The 23,097-nt window shown below is 32.4% G+C and overlaps 2 protein-coding genes across 2 annotated transcripts in view; both read right to left on the bottom strand.

Moving 5' to 3' along the window:
• The window catches only part of LOC132719059 (chitin synthase chs-2-like), a 37,169-nt gene extending 14,094 nt beyond the window's left edge, over positions 1 to 23,075 (bottom strand). Inside the window, exons 1-15 of the mRNA XM_060702797.1 lie at positions 22,750 to 23,075; positions 17,965 to 18,227; positions 16,576 to 16,829; positions 15,957 to 16,087; positions 15,251 to 15,392; positions 13,599 to 13,819; positions 12,828 to 13,141; positions 11,598 to 11,709; positions 10,899 to 11,065; positions 10,062 to 10,161; positions 9,428 to 9,594; positions 9,017 to 9,096; positions 7,787 to 7,886; positions 6,989 to 7,142; positions 6,426 to 6,636 (exon numbers count right to left, since the gene is read on the bottom strand). Of these exons, the coding sequence (XP_060558780.1) occupies positions 6,426 to 6,636; positions 6,989 to 7,142; positions 7,787 to 7,886; positions 9,017 to 9,096; positions 9,428 to 9,594; positions 10,062 to 10,161; positions 10,899 to 11,065; positions 11,598 to 11,709; positions 12,828 to 13,141; positions 13,599 to 13,819; positions 15,251 to 15,392; positions 15,957 to 16,087; positions 16,576 to 16,829; positions 17,965 to 18,227; positions 22,750 to 22,752 (2,419 nt within the window). The 5' untranslated portion in view covers positions 22,753 to 23,075. The remainder of the gene's footprint in view (positions 1 to 6,425; positions 6,637 to 6,988; positions 7,143 to 7,786; positions 7,887 to 9,016; positions 9,097 to 9,427; positions 9,595 to 10,061; positions 10,162 to 10,898; positions 11,066 to 11,597; positions 11,710 to 12,827; positions 13,142 to 13,598; positions 13,820 to 15,250; positions 15,393 to 15,956; positions 16,088 to 16,575; positions 16,830 to 17,964; positions 18,228 to 22,749) is intronic.
• On the bottom strand, positions 3,662 to 5,316 carry LOC132719058 (complement factor H-like). The gene has a single exon (XM_060702796.1). It carries the CDS (start codon positions 4,932 to 4,934, stop codon positions 3,753 to 3,755), a length of 1,182 nt encoding a protein of 393 aa, XP_060558779.1. The 5' UTR covers positions 4,935 to 5,316; the 3' UTR covers positions 3,662 to 3,752.
• Positions 23,076 to 23,097: the final 22 nt, after the last annotated feature.

Genomic DNA, 23,097 nt, shown 5'->3' with positions numbered 1-23,097 from the left:
AAGTTGACATTTAAATTTCAAAATATCGTCAAATTTGTATTATTAAATGACTTTTTCCAGTTATTGAATTAATATAAAAGCTTAAAAGGCACTAAAACATAGGTATATAACGGCATGTGCCTGGGAAGTTAAATGTTATGAAAAATAAAATTGACACAAATAATACAGTACACTTGTAACTAGGCTGAATTCGCAATTTATGACAAGTGCAATTTTCTTTTTTGGTTATTTGAAAATACATGTCAACCTTAGACATAAAATCATAGCAAACATGGGAGACAATTCCACATTTACAGTATTTTACTCAAACTCCTCACAGTGATAACCTCCCTTTACAGATTGATGTATTGTATTACACATGAACTATTTAATGCTCTAAAACTTATACCTCAAGTATGCAGTAACAAATTTTATTATAAATTGACAAGTCTTTCGCTTTCCTACCTAGTAAATTTATACCAGCGGACATTGTTTTTGTCAAATGTTCATGCTTAATGAGTATTAATGGTGGTGTTGGTAGTTTTCACCCCGGAACACGGCAGTAAGCCACAGCAAAGTTCAGCCGGCAGATATGTACTGGACAGACTAGCTGTCAAGCAGTTTATCAGTACTAGTTGCCTTCAATTTCGCAAGGAGCTTAAAGTTCTGTACATACCAGAGCAGAGGTACAGTGCGAATGACCGTAGAAAAGATTTCAAGGATAATCACAACTTGGAATTTATATTTATTATATAGAATATTGAGCGTCAAAATGGCTGACACTTTTGGCAAGGGAGGTAAATATTGTAGTTTAGTTTAGAGATGTGGAAAATGTTTTTATTTCTGATGCATATGCTGCACAGTTACGATCACGATCTTGGACTGATTGTATATGGACACAATAACTTAATTAAGATATACTTTATTTCACAAGTATTTCATTATTACAGTTATGATAAAATCAATGCACTTTAGAGTATGAGTATGATTACTAGCAAAGCATGTAGCCCCAAAAGTTTACAACATTTAAGACAAACATAGCTAAATTCAGTACATAACACATGGATGTAGTTAATAGAAATACAGAAAAAATATAGTACTCCACTGCCTAGAAATTAATCAAATAACAGTGTTATTTTGCCCGTAAATTTATCAAAATAGTCTTCATTTTAAATGCCATTCTGCCCAAAATTTTATCAAAAATTGAGTGCTTTATTGCACGAAAATCAATCTTCTAGTAGCTTTCAATATTCAGTGCAACAATCGCCGGAAATATATCAACAAATAGAGCTAAACAATATCAATATATGGAAGGTATTCAAGTTTCTTCTATAAACACATGATCTATTTTCATCGAGTGGAATGAAAATAAACATTTGGCGAGTGGCATATTTAGCCACAAGTGAAATATGATAATGTTCATACCACAAGATGAAAATAAATCCTGTATTTCTGTATGTTGTCACTCGTGAAATATTAAGTTTCATACCACTCGATGAGAAAAAACCTGTTTTTGTAAAAAAGAAAAGAAAAGAATATTCTGTTTATTAAATACTTTGTATGTTTTTTAACCTTATGTTTGTTTATTAGTTTATCTACTTATATTTTATTATGAAACTATTGAATACGTAAAATGTGATATCCAGACTTTGTTTGTAAATTTTCATGTAGCTAAAATATATGTGAATATAATGTATTGTAGATGATGTACTTATGAATAGGAAGAATTCATTCCCTTTTGGTTAAATTTAGAAGAAAGTAATCCGGCAAGACAACAGTGAAAAATATTATTTTACAGTGAAAATACGGTAAAAAAGATTTTTTTGTCATCAATATTTCTAAATATTCCAATTATAAGTATACATGTATAAAATATAATTCTACATTGCCTAATATTAATCAATCTGTCAATATTTAGTGAATAAATGGCCGAAATTTTATAAAAAAGGTAGTGTTATATTTCCCGAAGAATTATGAATGTATATTGCAATGCATGCCGAAAAATTTACAAACAGTGCAGTATTGCCCGAAAATGTATCACCATACGTGTGCTATATTACCCGAAAATCAATTTATCTAAAACTATTTTGTGCAAAAATGACCGTAAATGATAAAACTCTAATAGTTCTATAGAGGTGTAAAATTGATCAAAATATTGTACGCTATTGTCAGAAAATAAATCAATACTATATTTATCGTGAAAAACTGGCAAATATAATGCTATAGTAGCCAAAAATCTATCAAAATAAAGTCCGAAAGTGTAGAAAAATATAGTGCTATATATGGTCTGAAAATCTATCACTAAACAACTTTTCTCGTTTTACCAAGTTTAATATAAATCAAGACTTAAAGTGAACATAACATAACCTAACAAGACTTCACTATATACTCTCAGATGGCCGTAATGCGTATTATGATTCATTTGAAATACTGCAATTTTATTGGACAAAAATATAAATTCAAACTCTAAGTGAATTCATAGCATCATATAACTTGAAATTTCTCATTCGAACAACAACATTATGGCACACAGCTTTGCATACAAAAAAGGTTTTGCCTCATCCGTTAAAGAATAGGATACATGACAGTATAAACAGTGTAAAACGTAAATATGTGTAAATATACATGTATAGTAAATTTTACCTTAGATAAGAGTTCACTAAATAAGTAAACGAATAGTATTACACATTATTTTATAATAAAAATAAAACAAACACATACAAAATGAAATGTCTACATATATAACTTTTCGAATATTATTTTTGTAAATTAAATAATGTACAAAAGCATGAATATATTACCAAATATCCCTTGTATATACGAGTTCACTTATTCAGTATACCTATAAACTACACATAGTTTTATAATAAAAATAAAACAAACACATACACATGTCTACATATATAACTTTTCGAAGATTATTTTTGTAAATTAAATAACGTACAAATGCATGAATATATTAGCAAATATTCCTTGTACTAGTATAAACGAGTTCACTTATTCAGTATACATATATACTAAATGTACATATAGTTTTATAATAGAAATAAAACAAACACATACAATGTCTACATAGCCTGGAACCCCGTTGTATCGATCTATTTACCCATAAATCACAACTGCATTTAAAAAAATTCAAATCTCCCTGAATATTTATTTTGTATCATTTATTTTGATCCTTTTGCCATAACATTTACATGGCAAAAATCATTGATATGCAGTTTTTAGCTTTGGAATATACGGATATTTACAGACATGTGAAATAGGTTGAAGAATTAGGTCACGCCATTATATCGATGCATTGTGAGAATCGCTCAGTTAGCCAAAGTTTGGGAAGCCCTTATCATCTTTATGCTAGATTTTTCAGTCAATTAGAAACAAAGATGTCTGTTTTTAAATGTCAGCATAAATTTAGGTACATTTAACAGACAGTAAATGTACTTTTAATAAGAACACATTATTTATAAGTCTATTTATTATCTACAACGTCTTACGGTACTGGAAACATGTTTTTGATCATTTTACTGCACAAAAATAAATGCGAAAGATTTTCGTGACACTGTTGTTAATGTAAACAATCAGTAGGTGGCGTATTTTGCAAAAATTCTAAAGATTTGTAAATAGATCGATACAATGAATAGCACGATACAATGGGGTTCCACTATACATACACGCTACCGGATATCTTGTTTGTTTGTTTATTTTATCATCATCATTTTTCTTTGAAAAAAAAAAAACCCCAAAAAAACAACATCTATATTTATATTTGTGAATCAGGTTAAACAATCCCGTTGGTAGTATATAAACTCGTCTGCATCCCGGAAAAGACCGTCGTTCGCGTTATTACTTGATATCAGGCACAAACTGCTCGATACCTCGAACGATTGACACGTGAAACTCGTGATTTCTAGACATCTCTGTTTGCACGCTGTGTAGTTATACATATAATGGGACTCGTCATCTTTAAAGTTTAATTTTTTCCCTATCTCATACTGGAATGTATCTGCAAAGGTTTGGCAGTCATAAACACAAGACTTTGAGCCATAAGAATAGCTCCGTTGTGACAGGCATCTGCACGTGCCGCCTCTGCACTCGGAGTCTGGCACCGTACATTCGGAGCTGTCAACACAGACCTGTCCAATACCTGGTACAATGCATTTTGGTACTTTAGTCCAATTTCCATTTAAACACTGTGTTATATTTGTTCCTCTCAGAAAAAATTCATTTTCACACGAAAACTCTATCCAAGAACCATTCAGATAGATCTTTTGTGAAAAAATCACATTTGAATCATTCGAGGAAAATAAAGCGTTCGGTGTGAAAATGTCAGCACTCGTCACGTGACCGTTAAGTACTGTTACAGGCACGCCGCATGGTATCCCACAAACACTTGTGTGTGTCCAGCTTCCGTTGACTGAACACTCCATACGAGGACTTCCAAACATTTTATAGCCTGTTTCACAAACAGCAATCCGGGCACTTCCAATAGTATTTACATTACCCAGTAGATGTCCATGATCTATTCCATCTGTAAGATCCGGGCATTCGGTGATTAAACAGTTCGGAGAGTTCGGTAAGTTGCATGTTTCACCTTCGAGGCAATCATTCGTTGAACACGGACTGTTTGTCTGTATTAAAAGTTGGTCACCGACACGAATATCGAGATGAACACACTTGGCTGAGCTGATCAAAGGTACGGACTGTCCAGAGTTAATAGGTAAAAGTTCACATAAACGTGTTTTACGTCTATAGTTCAGTGATTTACATGCTGGTCGTCTCACGCACTCTTCTTCACAATTTTCTAATGAAGCCCCAAACTTCACATGCATATAGCTAACCGGTAAACATTTATTAAATTGTATATGTTCTGTGATTCCAGAAGTCGCGGACACATCTTCCATAGATGTAAAAAATGCCACACAAATTAGTATAAACGGACGTGACATTTTTAACATGTGACTTTGTAGTATTTAAAATCTATTTTCCACAGTTTTTCGATACATTTACATGACTTTCAAAACCAAATGAAAAATATGAAATTGCGAACATTCCCTCGGTTCAATTATCTGAATATATATTATTTGCAGTTTACTTAAGTCTGAAAAAAGTCCCATTTTTAGATCGGGAAAGTGTCCATAAATAATAAACCGTAATGTAAATGTTGTCCCTTAAGGCATGTAACTGATCTATGCTGCCAATGTTGTAGTTCATTGAACTGCTCATTATAATGATCATGAAGAGAACACAAAAATGTAATCACATTCCACTTCTCCAAATCATTGTATTAAATAATTCAAGTAAAACAACATTTGTTTTTTAACACCTCGACATTGTATTCAGTTTTCAACAACAATTGTTCGTAGAATATTTTTTTTTAAGCGGAACCATTTGCTTCACCACGAATACAATGCATTATCGTTATAATTAATCGAAGCTTGAAATGAAGCTCGTAAAGTGTTACCGCCATTTTTATTATTTATGAATGGGTTCGCTTTTTGTTTATTATTTGTTTTACTCCATATCGTCCTCCGTACCCAATTATATTGTATTATCTATGTTTGGGCAACAAGGTAAAATCAAAGAATTTGATACCTGTTAATTTAAAACGTTTTGAATAGGTTCCATTATCAATTGTTTGGACCTTTTATAGCGGATAGTTTGTCGAGTAAATAACTTAAAAGTACTGATTGATTTTTAAAACAAAAAGAATCAACACTTTCTGATTTTTCTGTTTGCCTATTGTCGTATTGATACGGACAAAGTATTAAACAGTTCATTGACATTGACGAGCGTTGTTTGCTTACATTATGATTTAAACAAATGATTTTTAGATCAAAGTATCGACCTTCACTTTTAAAAAGCATTGTCAATTTTAATCAATATTTCATGTCCCAAGGTGCTATTGATGTGTTATTAAACCGACAATGAATATAATCATATCCGACGGATAATGTACTGCGCACAAACTCCATAGATCACGTGATGCTAGATATATAACTCCATAGATCACGTGATGCTAGATATATCGGTCAACAATAATATTGTTACTGTACGCAGATCAGTAGGTCACGTGATGGAAATATAATTGATCAACAATAATATTGTAATCGACTAAAGCTCGCCAAGATACACTTTCTCGCTCACCGGATAAACCTTCTCCATCCCGACATCAACCATGTATTTTCTATATTCATGTCATCCCAATGGACAAAATCGTAGGTCAATAGACCTGCTCTCGATGAAAATACTTAAATGGCGTTGATAGTTCCGGGAACTCGAGTCAAAGGGAAATAAACAGTACAAGTATATCATATAATTTTAAACACAGTTGTCTCCCTTGTAGCTGGACATGATATCTCTAATTGCTACCTATAATTACATTCAATCCATTATAATCTAAATACATTAAAATGATAAATATTGGTAGAAATTCAAATTGAACTTACCTGAACCGATTGGATGAATTCTTCCGCACGCAGCGCCGACATTCGGATTCCTTTTCATTCTATCAACAAGAAGTTTGAGTGCCGCAGGTTGAAAATCTACGTCACCGTCAAGCGCGAGGACAAACGTATTATCAGCTATTGTCTTTAAGCGTTCCTTATTACCGCCAAGTGACAAAAGTTTGTGCGCAAGAAAGTAGTACATGTACATCACCTGAAATGTTATTGTGTTGTTGATTTTATTTTAATTTGATTATTTTAAAACTATACATTCCTACCCAGATATAAATAAATTTGCCCTTAAAGTTAGAATTCTATCTTCTGAGCTCTGAACTTCAATATAAGGATTTATATTGGTCAGTGGACATCCTGTTTCGGCTACTGACAAATCAAAAGACAGAATGAATTTAGAATTCGAGGTGAGGATATTTCTTTAGATATTTCTTTGTCTCTGGTAGGCTTCTCTTAACAACAACAACAAAAAAAAAAGGAAGAAAAGAAAAAAAGAAAACAAAAGAGCAGAAAGCATTATTTTAAAATGTGAAATTACACATGCGCAACACTACCTGGCTCCACCTCTTTCTGTGACGTATTTTAGCTTTGTCTTTCAAATGAGCAATCATTTTATTACCACCGGGTAACCTCCATATCAGACGTCCTCCATAGGGCGTGTCAATTTTCGTTGGGGGCGGTATCTTCATACCATGGGCGTGCACTGAACTGGAATAGTTTTTATCACGTGAAACATAAAGCGAACTCTAAGAACGTAGAAGCTTTAAAACTAAAATAACAAGCTATTATTTTCATATTTAGACTTCGTTGAAATACAAATACTATGTAATGAAACTGCATTTGACCTTGGTATATATTTTTTTGTATTTATTTTTATCGTTTCTGTAAAATTAAAGGCCATTATGTCTTTGAAACGAATACTTATTTCTTCTTTAGAAAGTGCAAGCATGAGTTTCATAACGTTTGGATAACGGATAAGAGTATATAAGAGACTGTAGTTTTTTTGTCATAAAAGTAACAAAATGTAAACTGAGTACGTAGTATTTTGACTTCAATACAAAATACTGATTTCCATACAAGATACTATATCCCTAATGAGTTACTTTTTTTAAAATTATGTCAGGACACCAAAAATAAAATCTTTTGAGAAATAAAAATACAAACATTTTTTTGGCCAGAATGGGTCTTTAAGATATCAAATGGAATTGACGGATATAAATTCATAAGCATTCTTTCGGTCATAAAATGATGTCATAAGTTAACCTAATTTTTTCATTGGAAATGACGCACACTTCATTTACAGGTTAGCATAATTATCTAACAATTCAGTATAAAATAATAATATAAACTACCCGACAGCAACGTCTATGGTTCGGATTAGTTGTTTTACATATCCATTCGCCGTGGCCTCTTCACCGTTGTAATCAAACGCATCGTCAAAAAATATATGAGCTAGAAATACAAAAAGCCAAACTTGTTAGATGTGCTTATGGAAAAGAAAAAAAAAACGTAACAAACAATAAGTGCGCGTTCTTTCAAAAAATATAATAAAATAAAATATATTTTAAATAATAAAAATATGCTCTTTTTCCAAATATAAAAATGATGTTATAAAGATAAAATATAATTATAACTAGAAATGTTTCTTTAGGGCACAATTGGCCCCACATTGCAATGTTTTGACTATTGACGTACAACAGTATGACGGACAGACAAAGGAAATTCTACATGACTTCTCCTACCCCCTAAGTGTATGGGGGTATAAAAACGAAATCCATTTTTTCCAATGCTGACATCTTATTTTTTCCTAATATTGAGTTACAAGAATTTAAAATATCAATTCTATATCCGAATGTATTCTTACATAAATTAATTCGTATATTACGAAATCTTATAACTTCACATTCTAAACATTGAAAAAAGCCTTTTCTTTGAATTATCACAACTGAAAAAAACATGAAAAAAAAAAACAAAACAAAAACAACAACAAAAAACAAAAACAACAACAAAAAACCCTAGGTGCACAACTGCACAAGCTGACCAACATTCCTATTAAGTTTCATGACTCTAGGTCATGTAATGTTTGGGTTACACGCGACACAAATCAAAGGCAACAACTCTAACAAAACTGAATTACTCCGCACGAGAAACAACAAGTGCACAACTTCACATGTTGGTGTTTATTCTTTTAAAGTTTGTTGACTCTAACTCAAGCACTTTAAATAGAGCTTCATTCACGGACAAGGACAAATCTAAATACCCTGTTGTTGAAATCAGATTTTTAGAAAATATATTTCTGATTATCAAATATGTTTGAGCCGCGTCATGACAAAACCAACATAATGGGTTTGCGACCAGCATGGATCCAGACCAGCCTGCGCATCCGCGCAGTCTGATCAGGATACATGCTGTTCGATATCGGTTTCTCTATTTGTAATAGAGTTTGTAAGCGAACAGCATGGATCCTGATCAGACTGCGCGGATGCGCAGGCTGGTCTGGATTCATGGTGGTCGCAAACCCATTATGTTGGTTTTGTCGTGACACGGCTCATTTATTTTATTATTAAACTATACGGCCCTACCTTCAAATTCATAATAGTCGGGATCTCTTATGCCAAAGAAAAGCTGAAGATTTCTTCTGGCACACTGGTCCTCGTCCATTCTGATAATATATAAAAGGAGGAATAAACATTTCTAGACCGACTTAAAATACTAGTAGCAATTTTTTAGCTATTCTGGAACAAAATTGTGTAACGATAAAATAGTGGGTTTGCCTTGGTAACATTTAAATAAAGACACTAGCTTTCATCGTTATTTGTTTTATCGGAACAAATGTAACAATAAAAAGAACTTATGCTTTGCACAGCAAATCATATTTAACGTATTTCGACATAACGCTGAATCTGTTATTATAATAATTTCGGCAAAATACGACTTGAATTATGTCATTCTTAATCAAGTGTTCAAGAATTTTTTTTATGACACTGCCTAACCTAAACAGTGACTTTAAGATCTGAGTCATCTCGTTTTCAGTCTCGTGCCACATAGTAGCACACAGATAAATGAACGGTGTATCATTAGTTCGTAGAGGGCTCCAGTCGTCTTGACCCGGCTGCCAGTCGTCCAAGTTGTCCGGTATTGGTAACTCTACAAGTTTCTCCTACAAAAATAGGGAAAAATAATGTTATCCAGTGGCGGATTCAGGATTTTTTACCAGAGGTAGTCACACAATTTTGACAAGTTATAATTCCACATGTGGTACGAGTAATGCTTTTTTTACAAAGTGTTTACCATTATTTTTGTGAAAGAATGGAGGAAGTGGGGTTAGAATTGATTATAAACAGAATTTTTACCCCCATCTCTCAACTAAAAATTGAAAGTAAAGAACCAGTCCAGCAGTATTATATTTTATGCATATTAGCAAAATGCTACGTGTTGGGAAAAAGTTGTTCCCCGTATGTAATATCCGTCAAAAATGTACATTACATCGATAATAGTAATTATTTGTTATAAAGAGATATAAAAAGAGCAATCAAGGGTGATTCCATATTACTACAGAATGCTTCATTTGTTACGTGTATCACTTAAACTAAAAATTTTCATCAAGATATGTAAAACAAATGCTACCTTTTCATCAAGTCCTTTAGTATTGTCCTCGTACTTTCTTCTGTTGAGTATCAACGACTGGTCCAACAATATCCCACAGTACATCGGTTGCACGAACATCCTTTAATTAATTAGTATTAAGTTAAAAATAAAATGTAAGGTTAATGTAAAATTCAGAGAAATATAAACACTTGTGATTAAAAATGCTCAGCATGAAAGATGACAACGTGACACTGATATATTTGCAGATGCAAAACCATGTGCAAGTTTGTAAAAATATAGTGATAATATAATTATATACTAGTATACCTGCGTGCGCAGTTTGTGTGCAAGAATATATAACTGCACTCACATTTTCGGAAATGAAAACATGCATTAACGGTTAGATTCACGTGTCCACGTGCTTATGTTGTAGTTGTTTGAAATATTCTGACTCAGGGCGCAATGTAAAACAGCTTATTGTTATAGTTTCCTTAAAAATACATAATGTATATGCATGTAGCAAGCATGACAAAGTGGTTTCGTCTGACAAAATGCAGATTACGAAAAGCGGAGTTATCGGATTTAATAAGAACTATAAAGCGTCAATACAACTTCGTTTCGTACAGGCGCCCTCAGCCCTGTGGGCTCGGTTTTTGAATGCTTCCTCGTGATTATTCAGATTTAATTGCACGCAATAATATGAACTTAACCTTTGTTTAAATGCAAAGTAAGATATGACAAAATTAATTATAGCATCGTTTAATCTAATAAGATCTCCCCTAGTAAGCCACAACATAAAAACATGGTGAGCATTAAGTTACCCCAAAGAAAGATTAACAGAAAAAATGTTGTTTGTCCCTGTAAGTTTTGTTATACCTATCTTCGCGTTGCATCCGTTCTTTTGTCTGTCGCCATATATAACTGGTTACCATGGCAATGCTAACATATCCCAGAATGCTTGCAATTATAATTGACCAATCAAATTCAACATCGCCATTCCACCGTGGAAATGGTAGAAAACATGTCTCAGTCATTTTCAGCTCCTGAATATTGTAATTATTGTTACAAATTATTGTTAGTACTTTTTAATGAAAATTACGGTGGCGTAGAGGGGACATCAGCAATATTGTATCACGATAGCTACTACGTGTGCACGTGATAGATGAAATATTTATGATAGCCCCTTTATTCCACCGTAGAATATACATTCATTAGAATAAAACTCGGCATCTGACATAACATATTCGGCCACAATCTTTCTATTGAAAGATAAAAAACTAGGGCTTTATTTGTCAATATTACGGTGCAACGTAAGAACAGCCTAAAACTAGTGGCGGTTCTTCTAATTTTATTTACAAATATTTTGTCGTATAGGTCTGGGATATCATTCTTTTATTGTATCTGATTGCCTTATAATAAATACTATTCAAGATATTTTAAGATTGTAATGTTTAACTTTATTCTTTTTTATTTTGAAAACAAAATCATTTACAAATTAATATTTCTCAAATTAAGATTTGTTTGTTTTTGTTGTTTGTTTTTATGCGGGCGGGAGTAAAAAGGAACGGTACTCACTGACTGAGAATACTCTCCAATCATGATAGCGAGAGTGACAGGTGTAGATAGAATCAATGGCACTGAGAAGCTTGGAATCTGCGCTAAAATCTTGTTCGCTGATACGCAGCATCTACACGAATAAAAAGTTTGTAACCAGCATGAAATAGGTGATGAATTCCATTACATCTTTTTAAATGTAGTTATTTACGCATGAAAGACACGAGTATATCAGTAATTTCTATTCAAGGTGTCCTAGAATTTTAAAATTTCAGTCTTAATTGTTTGTGCTTACAGAAATACTTTACTTAATCTAATCTAGCAATGTCTTTTAAAGCAATAATGCTGAATTTTCACCAAGTCATCCTCCTCAATTACTTATTTATTTCTTTGCAATATTTGTGTTATTATTTGTAGTATTGTTTCTTTGTTTGTTCACTGTCATGCCTATAAGGGCCATAAGTGTTTGCTTAATAAAATTGTTTTTTAATAATAAAATAAAATGTAAAACATTTGTGTTATGTTTCAGTACGTATGCTACAAAGAAGTTCATATAAACTCTTTTGTAATTTTAATACATTAATCAAGCTTACATTTTACACCCACAAATCTATATACCTTATTTATAAATGGACCTGTTCATCTTTCAATCTAAACAAAACCATTTAATTTTGGATATTTAAAAGAAATATACATATATATATATATTGACTAAATAGCGACCAGTGCAGACCAGATGTGCCGACTGATCTAGGTCTGCAATGTTAGAATATGTTGCCGCCAATAGTCCTAAAGGTTGATTAATATATCATGTTAAAAGTTTGTGCCATAGCAAGATATAACTCTTTCGAAGGGAAAAGCGGACTGTTCGGCTCGCTTTATGGACACTGTATAATGTTAAAATTCAAATTTATGTATAAATAATTTCCAGCATGAATGTTAATTATATTGTCTTGCATTTCCATATTTTTTGTAATGGTGTATAACACTGGTTAAAAGTTTGTAAACAGGAAAATATACGCGTAACAAGTAACAATCACTCCTACAAAAGCAGATGCTATACTTATGATTGCTCCTCAGGTGGCCGCTCGGTGGAGGTTACTAGGTACACCAAAATCTCTGACTTGTCTTATGTTTTAGGAAGTTAGGATTAATTGGACATTTTCAATGAAAGTCAGCCCAAATGAATTCACATTTACCAATAAGCGCATTGATGCATTTCACTAACTAAAGGGAAGTGTAATATCTTACCTGTAGCAAAAGTAGCTGGACCCTATATTTACTGCGGCTATAAATAAAGGTAAGTATTTGGAGCACGTGCCGACGACCACATTTATCACGAGATTTGTATGCCCGAACGTTGCAGACGACAGTGTAGCGTTGCTCGTGACGTCAAACATCGTCTGAAGACACTTTATGCCGTCTGTGCAATCAACACCGAAAATAATCCATACCATACACAATGTTACAACTATCTTCCATAGACTCATAATTGCTGAAACTTTCGTTCGTCTGCTACGAAGCTGGCGTTTAAGTTTACGAAGTCCTGTTGACGATTCGTCACCCTAGAATTGTGATTGAAGTAATTTAAAAGGCAATATATCAACCTACTCTCAAGACAGCCCCCCCGCAGGATTTTAGGAACATGACCCGTTCCCATGGAATTGGGAATTTCAGTGTTGATGCTTTGTTAAAAAAAGGGAGGGCGGGGGGTGCATGACTGAAATTTTGCACGGATTAAATGAATGCAAACAATCACTTACAGTGAAGAAGCCCTTTCTTACAAAGATTTTAGAATGTTTTATTCAATACTCATATTTTGTAACTTTCGATAAGATATTTTTCCTGTTGATTGGGAAAATAATATACCATTTTGAGTTGGCAATTTGGCCAAATTTCGACTGTAAAATAAGCAACAAAAATCGCTCTAAGTTATTCAATATCCCTTAAAATCTTCCGTAAATAATACGTATATTTCATTTTAATACAAAAGAATCGTTGTATGTAATGATTTAAACGTACCTGTGGCACAAAATTCTCCCACCAATAAATGGACACTAAGATTGGAGATATCACAGTAAATATAGTTAGCCCCGGCTTGTCCTTCTGCCAGTCAGAATCCAAATCATACACGTAATAGGTCCAAAATGCCAACGATGTAAGGCTCGAACCCAAAGCGCCAAAGGCAAGAACACGCCTAATCAGCCGCTCTGTTGAAGACTCAATGACGCCGGCTTCGGAACCTACGCGTCAAATGATAACTTGTAACAATTTACTTCATAAAGATCATTCCAAGATACTTTTTAGTGTTTTGAAACAAAAAGTTGTGTATGGAAGAAAGAAACGACAGGTTCTTTCGTACGTTTTCTTATAAGGTATTACATGGCAGCGCACACAATACATGTATATCAATAGAAGCATCGCTATATTTGTGTTACTTTCTATGGAACGTCGGTGGCTCTACTCAGGTGTTTGTTCGTGCCCGAAATAATGCACGGAAGGGCACCTGAGGTTTTCCTCCACCAGTAAAGCTGATGATATATACTGTGTCTATGTGACGAAAAACTCAATCAAACAAAACAAACCATTAAAGACACCTCACTCAAAGTTTAACTGTTTAAAGGCACATAAAGCCTCATAAATGAAATGGACTTTTTACTTCTATATAAAGGGGAAACATTAGTTTTATAATTATGTTTTAATAGTAGATTTATATGGTGATAACATGATAGGTGCGTATCACCCGAATAATGTAATGCAGAAAGTGAAATCATCTGACACAAAAGAAATCAAATTAAAATGTTAACAATGCAATATTTTGTCTCCAATACAAAATACTATATCAATATATTTGTTCTTCTGTCATATAAGCAAAAGAAGCAACAATTTCTTATATGGCATAATTATGTTTCACTATTATAAGTTGTAGCTGAACAGCAAATAAAAGACTTTTGAGAAATAGAAATACATGTAGTGGAATTTATTGGGGCTTAATTGGCCCTTGTTACTGTCTCTTTTTTAATTTCGTTAAATTTCACGAGTACATGAATATTTCTTTTGACGTAACAAAATATTTCATCGCTTGTTTCAGCTCTGTTTAGTGTTAGAGCTAGCATGAAAAAATTAACACATTATCTAAGTTTTGGGCCTTTGTTACGATTTTTATCATGATAGAAAAATGCCATTCCGCTAATAAAAGAGAATCGTGTGTAAATCTTTTTAACCTTACAAACACTAACCTTTTAAAACGCTCTCGTACAAAACACTCTCATACAAAACGCACACCCTTTTAACTTTTATTTTAAAGCGGATTTCCTAAAAGATGGGGGGAGCTGAAATGAGAAAACCAGACAACAATCAAACTAAACTCAATTGTTTTATTGTTAAGAACTGATTTGTATGGGGGCTGATTTGGTACACTTTGCGCGTTGTGTTGTCGATAGCGACAACCCAAAACTATATCGTTATCGCGACAACACGCCGCTCGACAACACGCCGTTTTGGTGAGCGTCGTTTGCGACAGGACAACAAGACGACAGTGCGATAACGCGCCGTTTGGCGCTTTGTCGTGCTGTCGCTAGCAACAACACGACGCACAGAACTGTTCCAAATCAGCCATCATAAATTTGATTTACTGTACACGTTTGGGATAGAAGTGTATCTGAACATCTTACCAGAATATACCACGTTAATAACAATTGGTAAGATGGCTACATTCATACAAAACAGTGCTCCGGCTACAGGATCTAGGTTTGGTAACACGCTGAATATAAACAAACTGATGCCAACACTGTGAAACGTTTCTACAAGCATTGCCTGAAAATATTTAAAACATTTATCATCAGAGGGTTTATGCATCAGTTTTTCCGTGCATTAGGATCTGCAGAAATACGAGGACGGACTAAACGACATGCTCGTGTGATTTAATCTGAAAATCTAATATGCATATTATCATCTCCGTAAATGTACACCTGCTTGCTACAAATTAAGCAAGAATAAACTATAATAACAACACTCTGGATTATCATATTCTTAAAGTGCATGTAATTCTTAAAGTCACATTATGCCTTAGAAATGATTTTGTTTTCATGCTTTGAAAAAGGCAAACAGGAGTTTAATAATGTTGGAATTGTGGCTTTAAAGCATCTTCGGTGATTATCACATGTAGAAAGTAGCGCAAAATGTGAAATTATTTGTCACAAGAGTAACAAATATAACCAAAGTAGTTTTTGGCTTCAATTCAAACTACCAAAGCCTCGCGAAAATACAGCATGGCACAAATCAGCCACTTTAGTTAAATATTGTATCCTGGAAATGAAGTAAACGTAGTATAAATCGGGGAAATAATTAAAATATTCTCTTTCCCTTGACCATACGTACCACTAGAAGCGGTCTCCACTCTAAAGGCCTTGTCTTTTTGAAAATTAGCTTCCAAGTTTTCGCGATCATGGTAAAGAAATATGGGGCTATAACTACAAGCACGAGGGACCAAATATACGTCACGGCAGTTTCTGAAATATAATGTCATATTTTGTGTTATTATTGGTTATTATTATTACTTATTTTTAAATAATTCAATTAATTAATTTCTGAGGAAATGAATTTACATAAGTCTTGGACTTGTTTTTAAATCCTCTTCCGAATTTAATTAAGTTAATAATTTCTTTAGCATTGTATATCATTAACTTATATCATCAGTCTTTCATGTTTCTTATTATACAATTTCTCCTGGTTGTAATGTATATCTATGTGTTGTAAATTCTGGAAATAAATATTGTTTAAATTAAATAATGCAAATATAGTTATGTTTGTACGACCTTAAATCTTTTGCATCTTATAATTTGATAAACGGAAGCAAAAATGAAAGGGTCGTAGCTCTAAAAGGACCCTTGCTACCTAATTATAAAGTAAATTGAAGCAGCTTAACTTTTCTGGTACAAAAATGGTATCGAAAAATTTGTTGCAATTAAGATACGATATATTACATTAACAAACTAACCTGAGGTTTGGTAACGGAAGTGAAAGTGCGACGTCTTCAACGAGGTATTCCGAAATGAATTTGGCGGGAATATGTTTGAGGTCAACAGGAACAGTGTACTTTTCGAGATCACTGACGCACCAAGTACAAATATAAACAAAATTATTGAAAATATTACTTTGGTCACTTTAAAGATTGTATTCCAGAAATCTAGTTCCGATGACGTCACATTATCCTCGGAGGTCTCTCTAAACACGTCCCATCTATTTGTTGTCCTGGGAAGAAATGTATATATAAATGAGCCGCGTCATGACAAAGGCAATGTAATGCGTTTGCGACCAGCATGGATCTAGACCAGCCTGCGCATCGGCGCAGTCTGATCAGACCAAGCTGTTCGCTTACAAACCCTATTACAAGTAGAAAAACTGATAGCGACGGCATGGATCCGGATCAGACCGCGCGATTCAATTGTTAATAATTTTAAATAGAGGTTAAATGTCTATCTTTTTAAACTAAATTATAACTTTAGAAAGTTTAGAACTTTAGATAGGAAAATCAAATTTCTAAAACATGTGAAATCAAAAGTATCGGAATAAAAATGATGTCTTACAGTTTTAAACCTAGTTTTTACATTATAATTTTAGATAAAATGTTCTATAGAATTAAACAACATTTAACTACTCATGTATACATATGTCCTGTAAGATTTGAATAAGTTATTTCAGTCGAATGATTGGATAATGTTTAGAATGTTCGGTTTTTATGCATGAGAAAAAATATTTTTTCCCTTCCTAAGAATAGGCAAATACGTGTTTTAAAACGTTTAATTAATAGTTTTAGTAATACAAGCTGATTTTAACATGTACTATATAGCACGGAATGTACTTTAAAAGTAAAAGAATGTAAACAAAGTAGTACTTTGGCTTCAATATTGTTTATTTTAAATAGACAAATAGCTGAAACGTGCTTGAATAGAAAAATATTATATTTGCACTGAATTATTGTAGCTGGTATAAAATGCAAACTATACCTCAGATACGAATAGATGTTTCCTTCTTTTAAAACGTAAAAATGAGAGTTTAAGAGCCATGAGAGCATAGCCTAGTTAGATGCGTTTACCAGAAAAAAATAGTGCTACATGTTATATACACTATTTGTCGTAGACATAGAAACATGTGAAGAAAGTAGATTGAATTCCATACAAAATATTATCACTAGATCTTGATTCATTGTTGATTGCACCAATTGATAAAAACAAAGCAAGCAAAAAGGGTACAGGTAGAGCTATGGCAAATGAATATTTTTCATGAAACTAGACAACGGGATGCCCAAATTTAGAAAGCTTTTGAGAAATAAAAATTGAATGCATTTCTTGTGAATAACGGGTGTAAGAATGTTTTTTTTCTTCACCTTAGTTTATTTTTCGTTGATTTCCGTCTATGCTGTTCACACGGCGCATTTTCAGACGACGTTTTGGAGATTGTTTGATACGCGCTGTCATTGTTTGACGTAGTTGTATCCGTGTCGTCACTGCTGACGTCATCATCATTGTCGTCAGTATCGGAAATCTTGTAACCATCGTCTTCGTCTTCTTCCGGAAAGCGTTGGTAAGCCTCGTTCACGTACTCGTGAGTTGCACCCTTCTTACTTTTATTAGCCGCTTTTATAAATGACTGAAATAACATGATAATGTAATAGACAAAAATGTTAAATTATCTTTATAAACGTACTTTCTTCATGTAGATCTAGATCGATACAGTTTTAAAAAATTAAGCAATATTTCAATCTGCCAGATATCTCAATATGTGGTCTGGACAATGATCTTTTCATTAGAGAAGTAAAAAAAATCTTTAAGATTTTATGATTTTTTTTTTTGATAAACACGGAAATAAAAGATAAAATTTAAAAAAGTACCACATTATTGATTTATATTGGGAACAAGAGACAAATAAATCAATGGGAATCATACCGTACAGATTTATTGTTTCCTTGCGTCTCAATCTTAATCAATTATTTTACAATATGTCAAATAGAAGTATATAGAAGATCTACTCAAATTTTACATTTAAAACATTCGATTCGTACAACTATTTTACAAGCGCATGCGCACAGTTTGATCGATGAGAAAAACGAAATTATCATTATTTAAGAGTTTTTTGATAAAATTAATGCATTTCCTTGTTGTCGCTTGCTCGATCAAATACTATGTTTAAAGGTACATTATATCTCAAAAATGATTTTGTTTCTTCATTGTTTTGGGAAAAAAAACGAACATGAGTTTTATAATGTTGGAATAATGGTTTGAGAGCACTTTACGTGATAATCAACCGAAGAAAGTAGCACTAAATGCTAAATTATTTGTCACAAGTGTAACAAAAATAAACAAAGTAGTACTTTGGCTTCATTTCAAAATACCAAATCACAATATCTGTACATATTGCCATGCAATAGATTCTAAAGCAAATTGATGCGTATAGATATTGGTTAATGGGTAACTTTTTGGAAACTATAGCTTGACACACACTCGTACGTTGGCAAGCACATACACACAACAAAGAAATAAATAAACAAAATAAAATGAACAAAATGCTATTGGGAAATGAACATAAAATTATTTTAGAGACATAATGGGCTTTTAATATGTATTACATGTATCAGAAGTTTGATTCCTCCTGTTATTATACGGATCTTGTTCACATATATGAATCACATTTAATTATTACTGCAAATAAATTTGAACGTTAAGGCCGATGCTAATGTAGTAGATGCAATTTTTGTTGTTTCATAACAACAAAATACAGGACTGCCTTACAGATTGTATGTTATTATTAATTTGAATTAAAATACAACAGTAGTATTTTCTTTCTTTTTTTTTCAAATCAAGTAAACGTTTCTGATGCGTCTTTATAAGCACTTTCTCCTTGACCCTGATGACTTTATCTTGACTTCAGAGAGATATAAAAACTTTTTTTAAAGTATAATTTAAACTCTCAATTGTTTATTGTCAAATATACAGCTAGACAAAGTGCGCAAATGAATTTCATCATGTCATAAATAAGAAAAGTATACTTTACAGTATACTATTCGGGACCCTTAATAAAAGGGCGTATCTTAAGTGTTTACTTTAAGAATACTTTTGATCTTAAAGTAATAATATATTCTGAACTTCTTATCCTAAACTTTATAAAGGGGTAAGATATAAATTTCATTTTATTGAGGCTCGGAGATAACAGAAGGTATAGTTTCAAAAAGTCAAGAGTAGTTACTGATATTCAAAATTATTTGCATGTACATATACATGTATTTATAGACACACTTTTAGCATAATATGTGCCTTACCTCAATGATAGAGAAAACCATGCTAATGTCTGATATTACAAAATTTATCAGGCAAGGCTAAGAAAAAAAGAAGTGTCTCGCCCTTCATTATGTTTTTTCGTGCCTAGCCAGATCAATTTTATTATATCAGACACTTGTTTAGTATTCTACTTATTATGTTTTTAAATTTTAATACGCTTTTATTTCTTTAAATTTCCGATGACACAAAAATTGTCAAGAACATGTCGAGTTCATGCCGCGCGAAGTAATATGTCATGGTTTATATCTTTAAAAAAAAGTCCCAAATTTGTTTTTAGTCAAATATAAGGGAGACTTTAATATTCAAGCAATCTATTCGATTCAAAGTTTACCGGTGTAATGTTTGCAAACCAGTATGAGGTAAAAAATATTGCATTCACTTCATTGTATTTCAACATGACTGTATTGATGAGGTGTCTGATAAAACTGAAGGGTGACTGATCATAATTTATAAGACATGCATTTTATCAACAAAAATCAATGTAATGTCATGATAAAAAGACTAACCAGACGAAACTTGTTAGGTTAAATGACTCTTGTACATATGAAACTGAAGAGTTTTTTTTATCAAAACGTAGGCTATTTTGTACAACAAGTTCTAGATAAAGGTATTCCTACATGGACCATTACGCACAAATATTTACCTTTCTTTATCTGTGTTTCGTAAGAAGATGTATGAGAATCATGTTAAGTTTATGTTTACAGTGCATATGGAGGTTGGATGGCGACATAACCAACTTTATACAATTCATCGCAGTCGTGTCCATTTTTACCCGTGCTTGTCGAGTGTGTATACGCGTGGGAAATTCTTGCCGTTTGATATATTTGAATGATTATATTGTGTATGATGATGTATTTTTTACAAGTCTGAAATAAAGTTTATGTTCTATTCTGTTCATATCGCTCGATATATATATAAATGGACATTTGTTGATAAGATATCCCTCCCAGCATTTTTCTATTCTGGTATACTATCGCTATACTTTGTTTACAATCATGTCTTATTCGGCAGGGTTTTAAGTCATATCGACTCTTTATGTAAAGGTCACATGGTGATTTGCGGAGAAAAAAACTTAGATGACTTTCCAAGGAATAATTCACGCACGAGCGGATATCAACTACCAACCTTCTTGCTGGCTGGATTGTTTTAATATGAAAGAAGCCACAGCGGTAATGGACAAATGGTTCGATGTCAGCGACCTTAATCAAACAGTCATGGAGGCCCATTGAGTTTAGATATTGTCGTGCCACATTCCGGTCAAATTGGCCAAGAACTACACATCCGTTCTACCAATTTAATGTAGTAAATGCTTCCTTATAAACACTAACCAATTTAGTATTTGAAAACAGTCGATTTACTAGACTGATTAATAGTTTGCCGATTTACTTAAATGTATAATTTATTTAAATGTATTATGATTCATTTGAAAACTGCTAAAATTCTATTGGTCAAGTGAAAAAAAAAATATTTTCAAACATTAAATGACAGTAATACATAAGGAAACACTCCAAATGTTTTTGACATATAAACAATTTAAAGTAAAGTAAAGTAAATTGAAGTAAAGCAAAGTAAGAAAGTAAAGTAAAGTAAAGTAAATAAAATAAAATAAAATAAAATTAACAAATAATAATAAATAATATGCTAGTTACTTACAGACATATTGCAGAATGAAAACTACATAACTGATTTTAATTATACTTTGCATAATCACAGAATATAGTAATAGAAACAGTTTAACGAAAAATGGGTTACCACCATTTTCGAGTACCTTTCCTTGGATTAGAAAAATTTGCTTATTTTAACCCAATCGAGGTAAGAATGCAGTAAATGAATTATTTCCTGCCTTTTATTCAGCGGACTTCCAGCCAGTGATTCTTACAAATTTCAAATGTTTCATGGAATTCCGAAAAATGTTTGTAATTGATAAGTGATAAAATGAAAATTATAAACCCATAGTGAAAATAATATTTGTAAGAATCGTGTATAAATTTTCTGCCCTTGAAATTACCTTAAAAGGGCAAAGAATTTAAGAACAGATAATGTAAAGTCGAGGTCGGTGATCTCCGATTTTGTCCGCAGTTATGTTTATTTTATCAGTTCCTATGATTACGCAAAATTTAAATATTAAAGTTTATTATGCAGTTTTTAATCTGCTTCAATGCTATTTGTAACTCTAGCATAAAATGGAAGAGTTCATCTAGTTTGGTTTTAAAGAGTTTGTTTCATTCATATAGTGCTGTAGTATTAAAGATAAAATACTGTAAGTGGCAGTAAAAATCTTGCTCGAAAATCATTTATTCTATATATATATAGATTTTTAATTTCTTAACTTACTGAGCATATTTAAATCAGAGGAATAGGTATTATTTAAAGCAGCATGCCTCCAGATTCTTGGTTACTTTTATGACAATGTTTTAAACGTATAAAAAAGTGAAATATTGTCAAGTGCACAAAGACAGTAATTTACACACTGCAAACAGCACTTAAAATCTACGAAAACTACCAAAAAATGGTCCAGAATATGTAAATAATAGCCCTCAGTGCGTAAGTCACGCATTAGGAACATGGTGATAGACACTGCAAAATTTGTCATTAATAGTATTAAATATGTAAAATGAATTGAATATTGAATCGTTTTACTTTTCTAAAAATTTTAGGACATGTTTCTTATATTTTATGTTTTAACGGAAGATACTTAATTATTTATCTATCTTAAAATTGATTTTCTTGAAATATTTGGTATCATGCGGAGGTATGCAGTATTAAAATCACAAGAAACTATTACTTTATGGAATAGACAATAATGGATTAATGATAACAATTGTTTAATTTCTTACCATTCTAAGTCCTTTCTTTGTTACAACAATTCCAGCATTATTGTTCAAAAACTTCTATGGGAAATTTATTTGTATCAATTCATACAAGTTTAAGTAGATTTTGCATGACAAAGTTTGCGATAAGTTTAACAAAAACCGTTTGACAAATTCTGCAATATCTGTTAACTGCAATAATTTCGGTTTTTATCAAATCCCGGTACTTGAACGGAGACCCCCATAAACCCGCGTAATTGGGTATACGTCATTTAAGCCTGTGCATCTGTTTTATCAGGTTAAAACCATAAACATGTCAAAGCACCCAAACTAAGAGCGCATATTAATTCCAGTATTTATGACGGGCTCTAGCTC

The sequence above is a fragment of the Ruditapes philippinarum genome, unplaced genomic scaffold, assembly GCF_026571515.1.
Source record: "Ruditapes philippinarum isolate M1 unplaced genomic scaffold, ASM2657151v2 ctg1803_1_1_1_1, whole genome shotgun sequence".
Lineage (NCBI taxonomy): Eukaryota > Metazoa > Mollusca > Bivalvia > Venerida > Veneridae > Ruditapes > Ruditapes philippinarum.
The sequence above is the reverse complement of the archived record's forward strand: the minus strand, read 5'-3'. Positions and strand labels throughout refer to the sequence as shown.

Bases quoted from the DNA above. Each gene is read 5' to 3' on its own strand.
- LOC132719058 (XM_060702796.1), bottom strand. From the start codon at position 4,934: ATGTTAAAAATGTCACGTCCGTTTATACTAATTTGTGTGGCATTTTTT.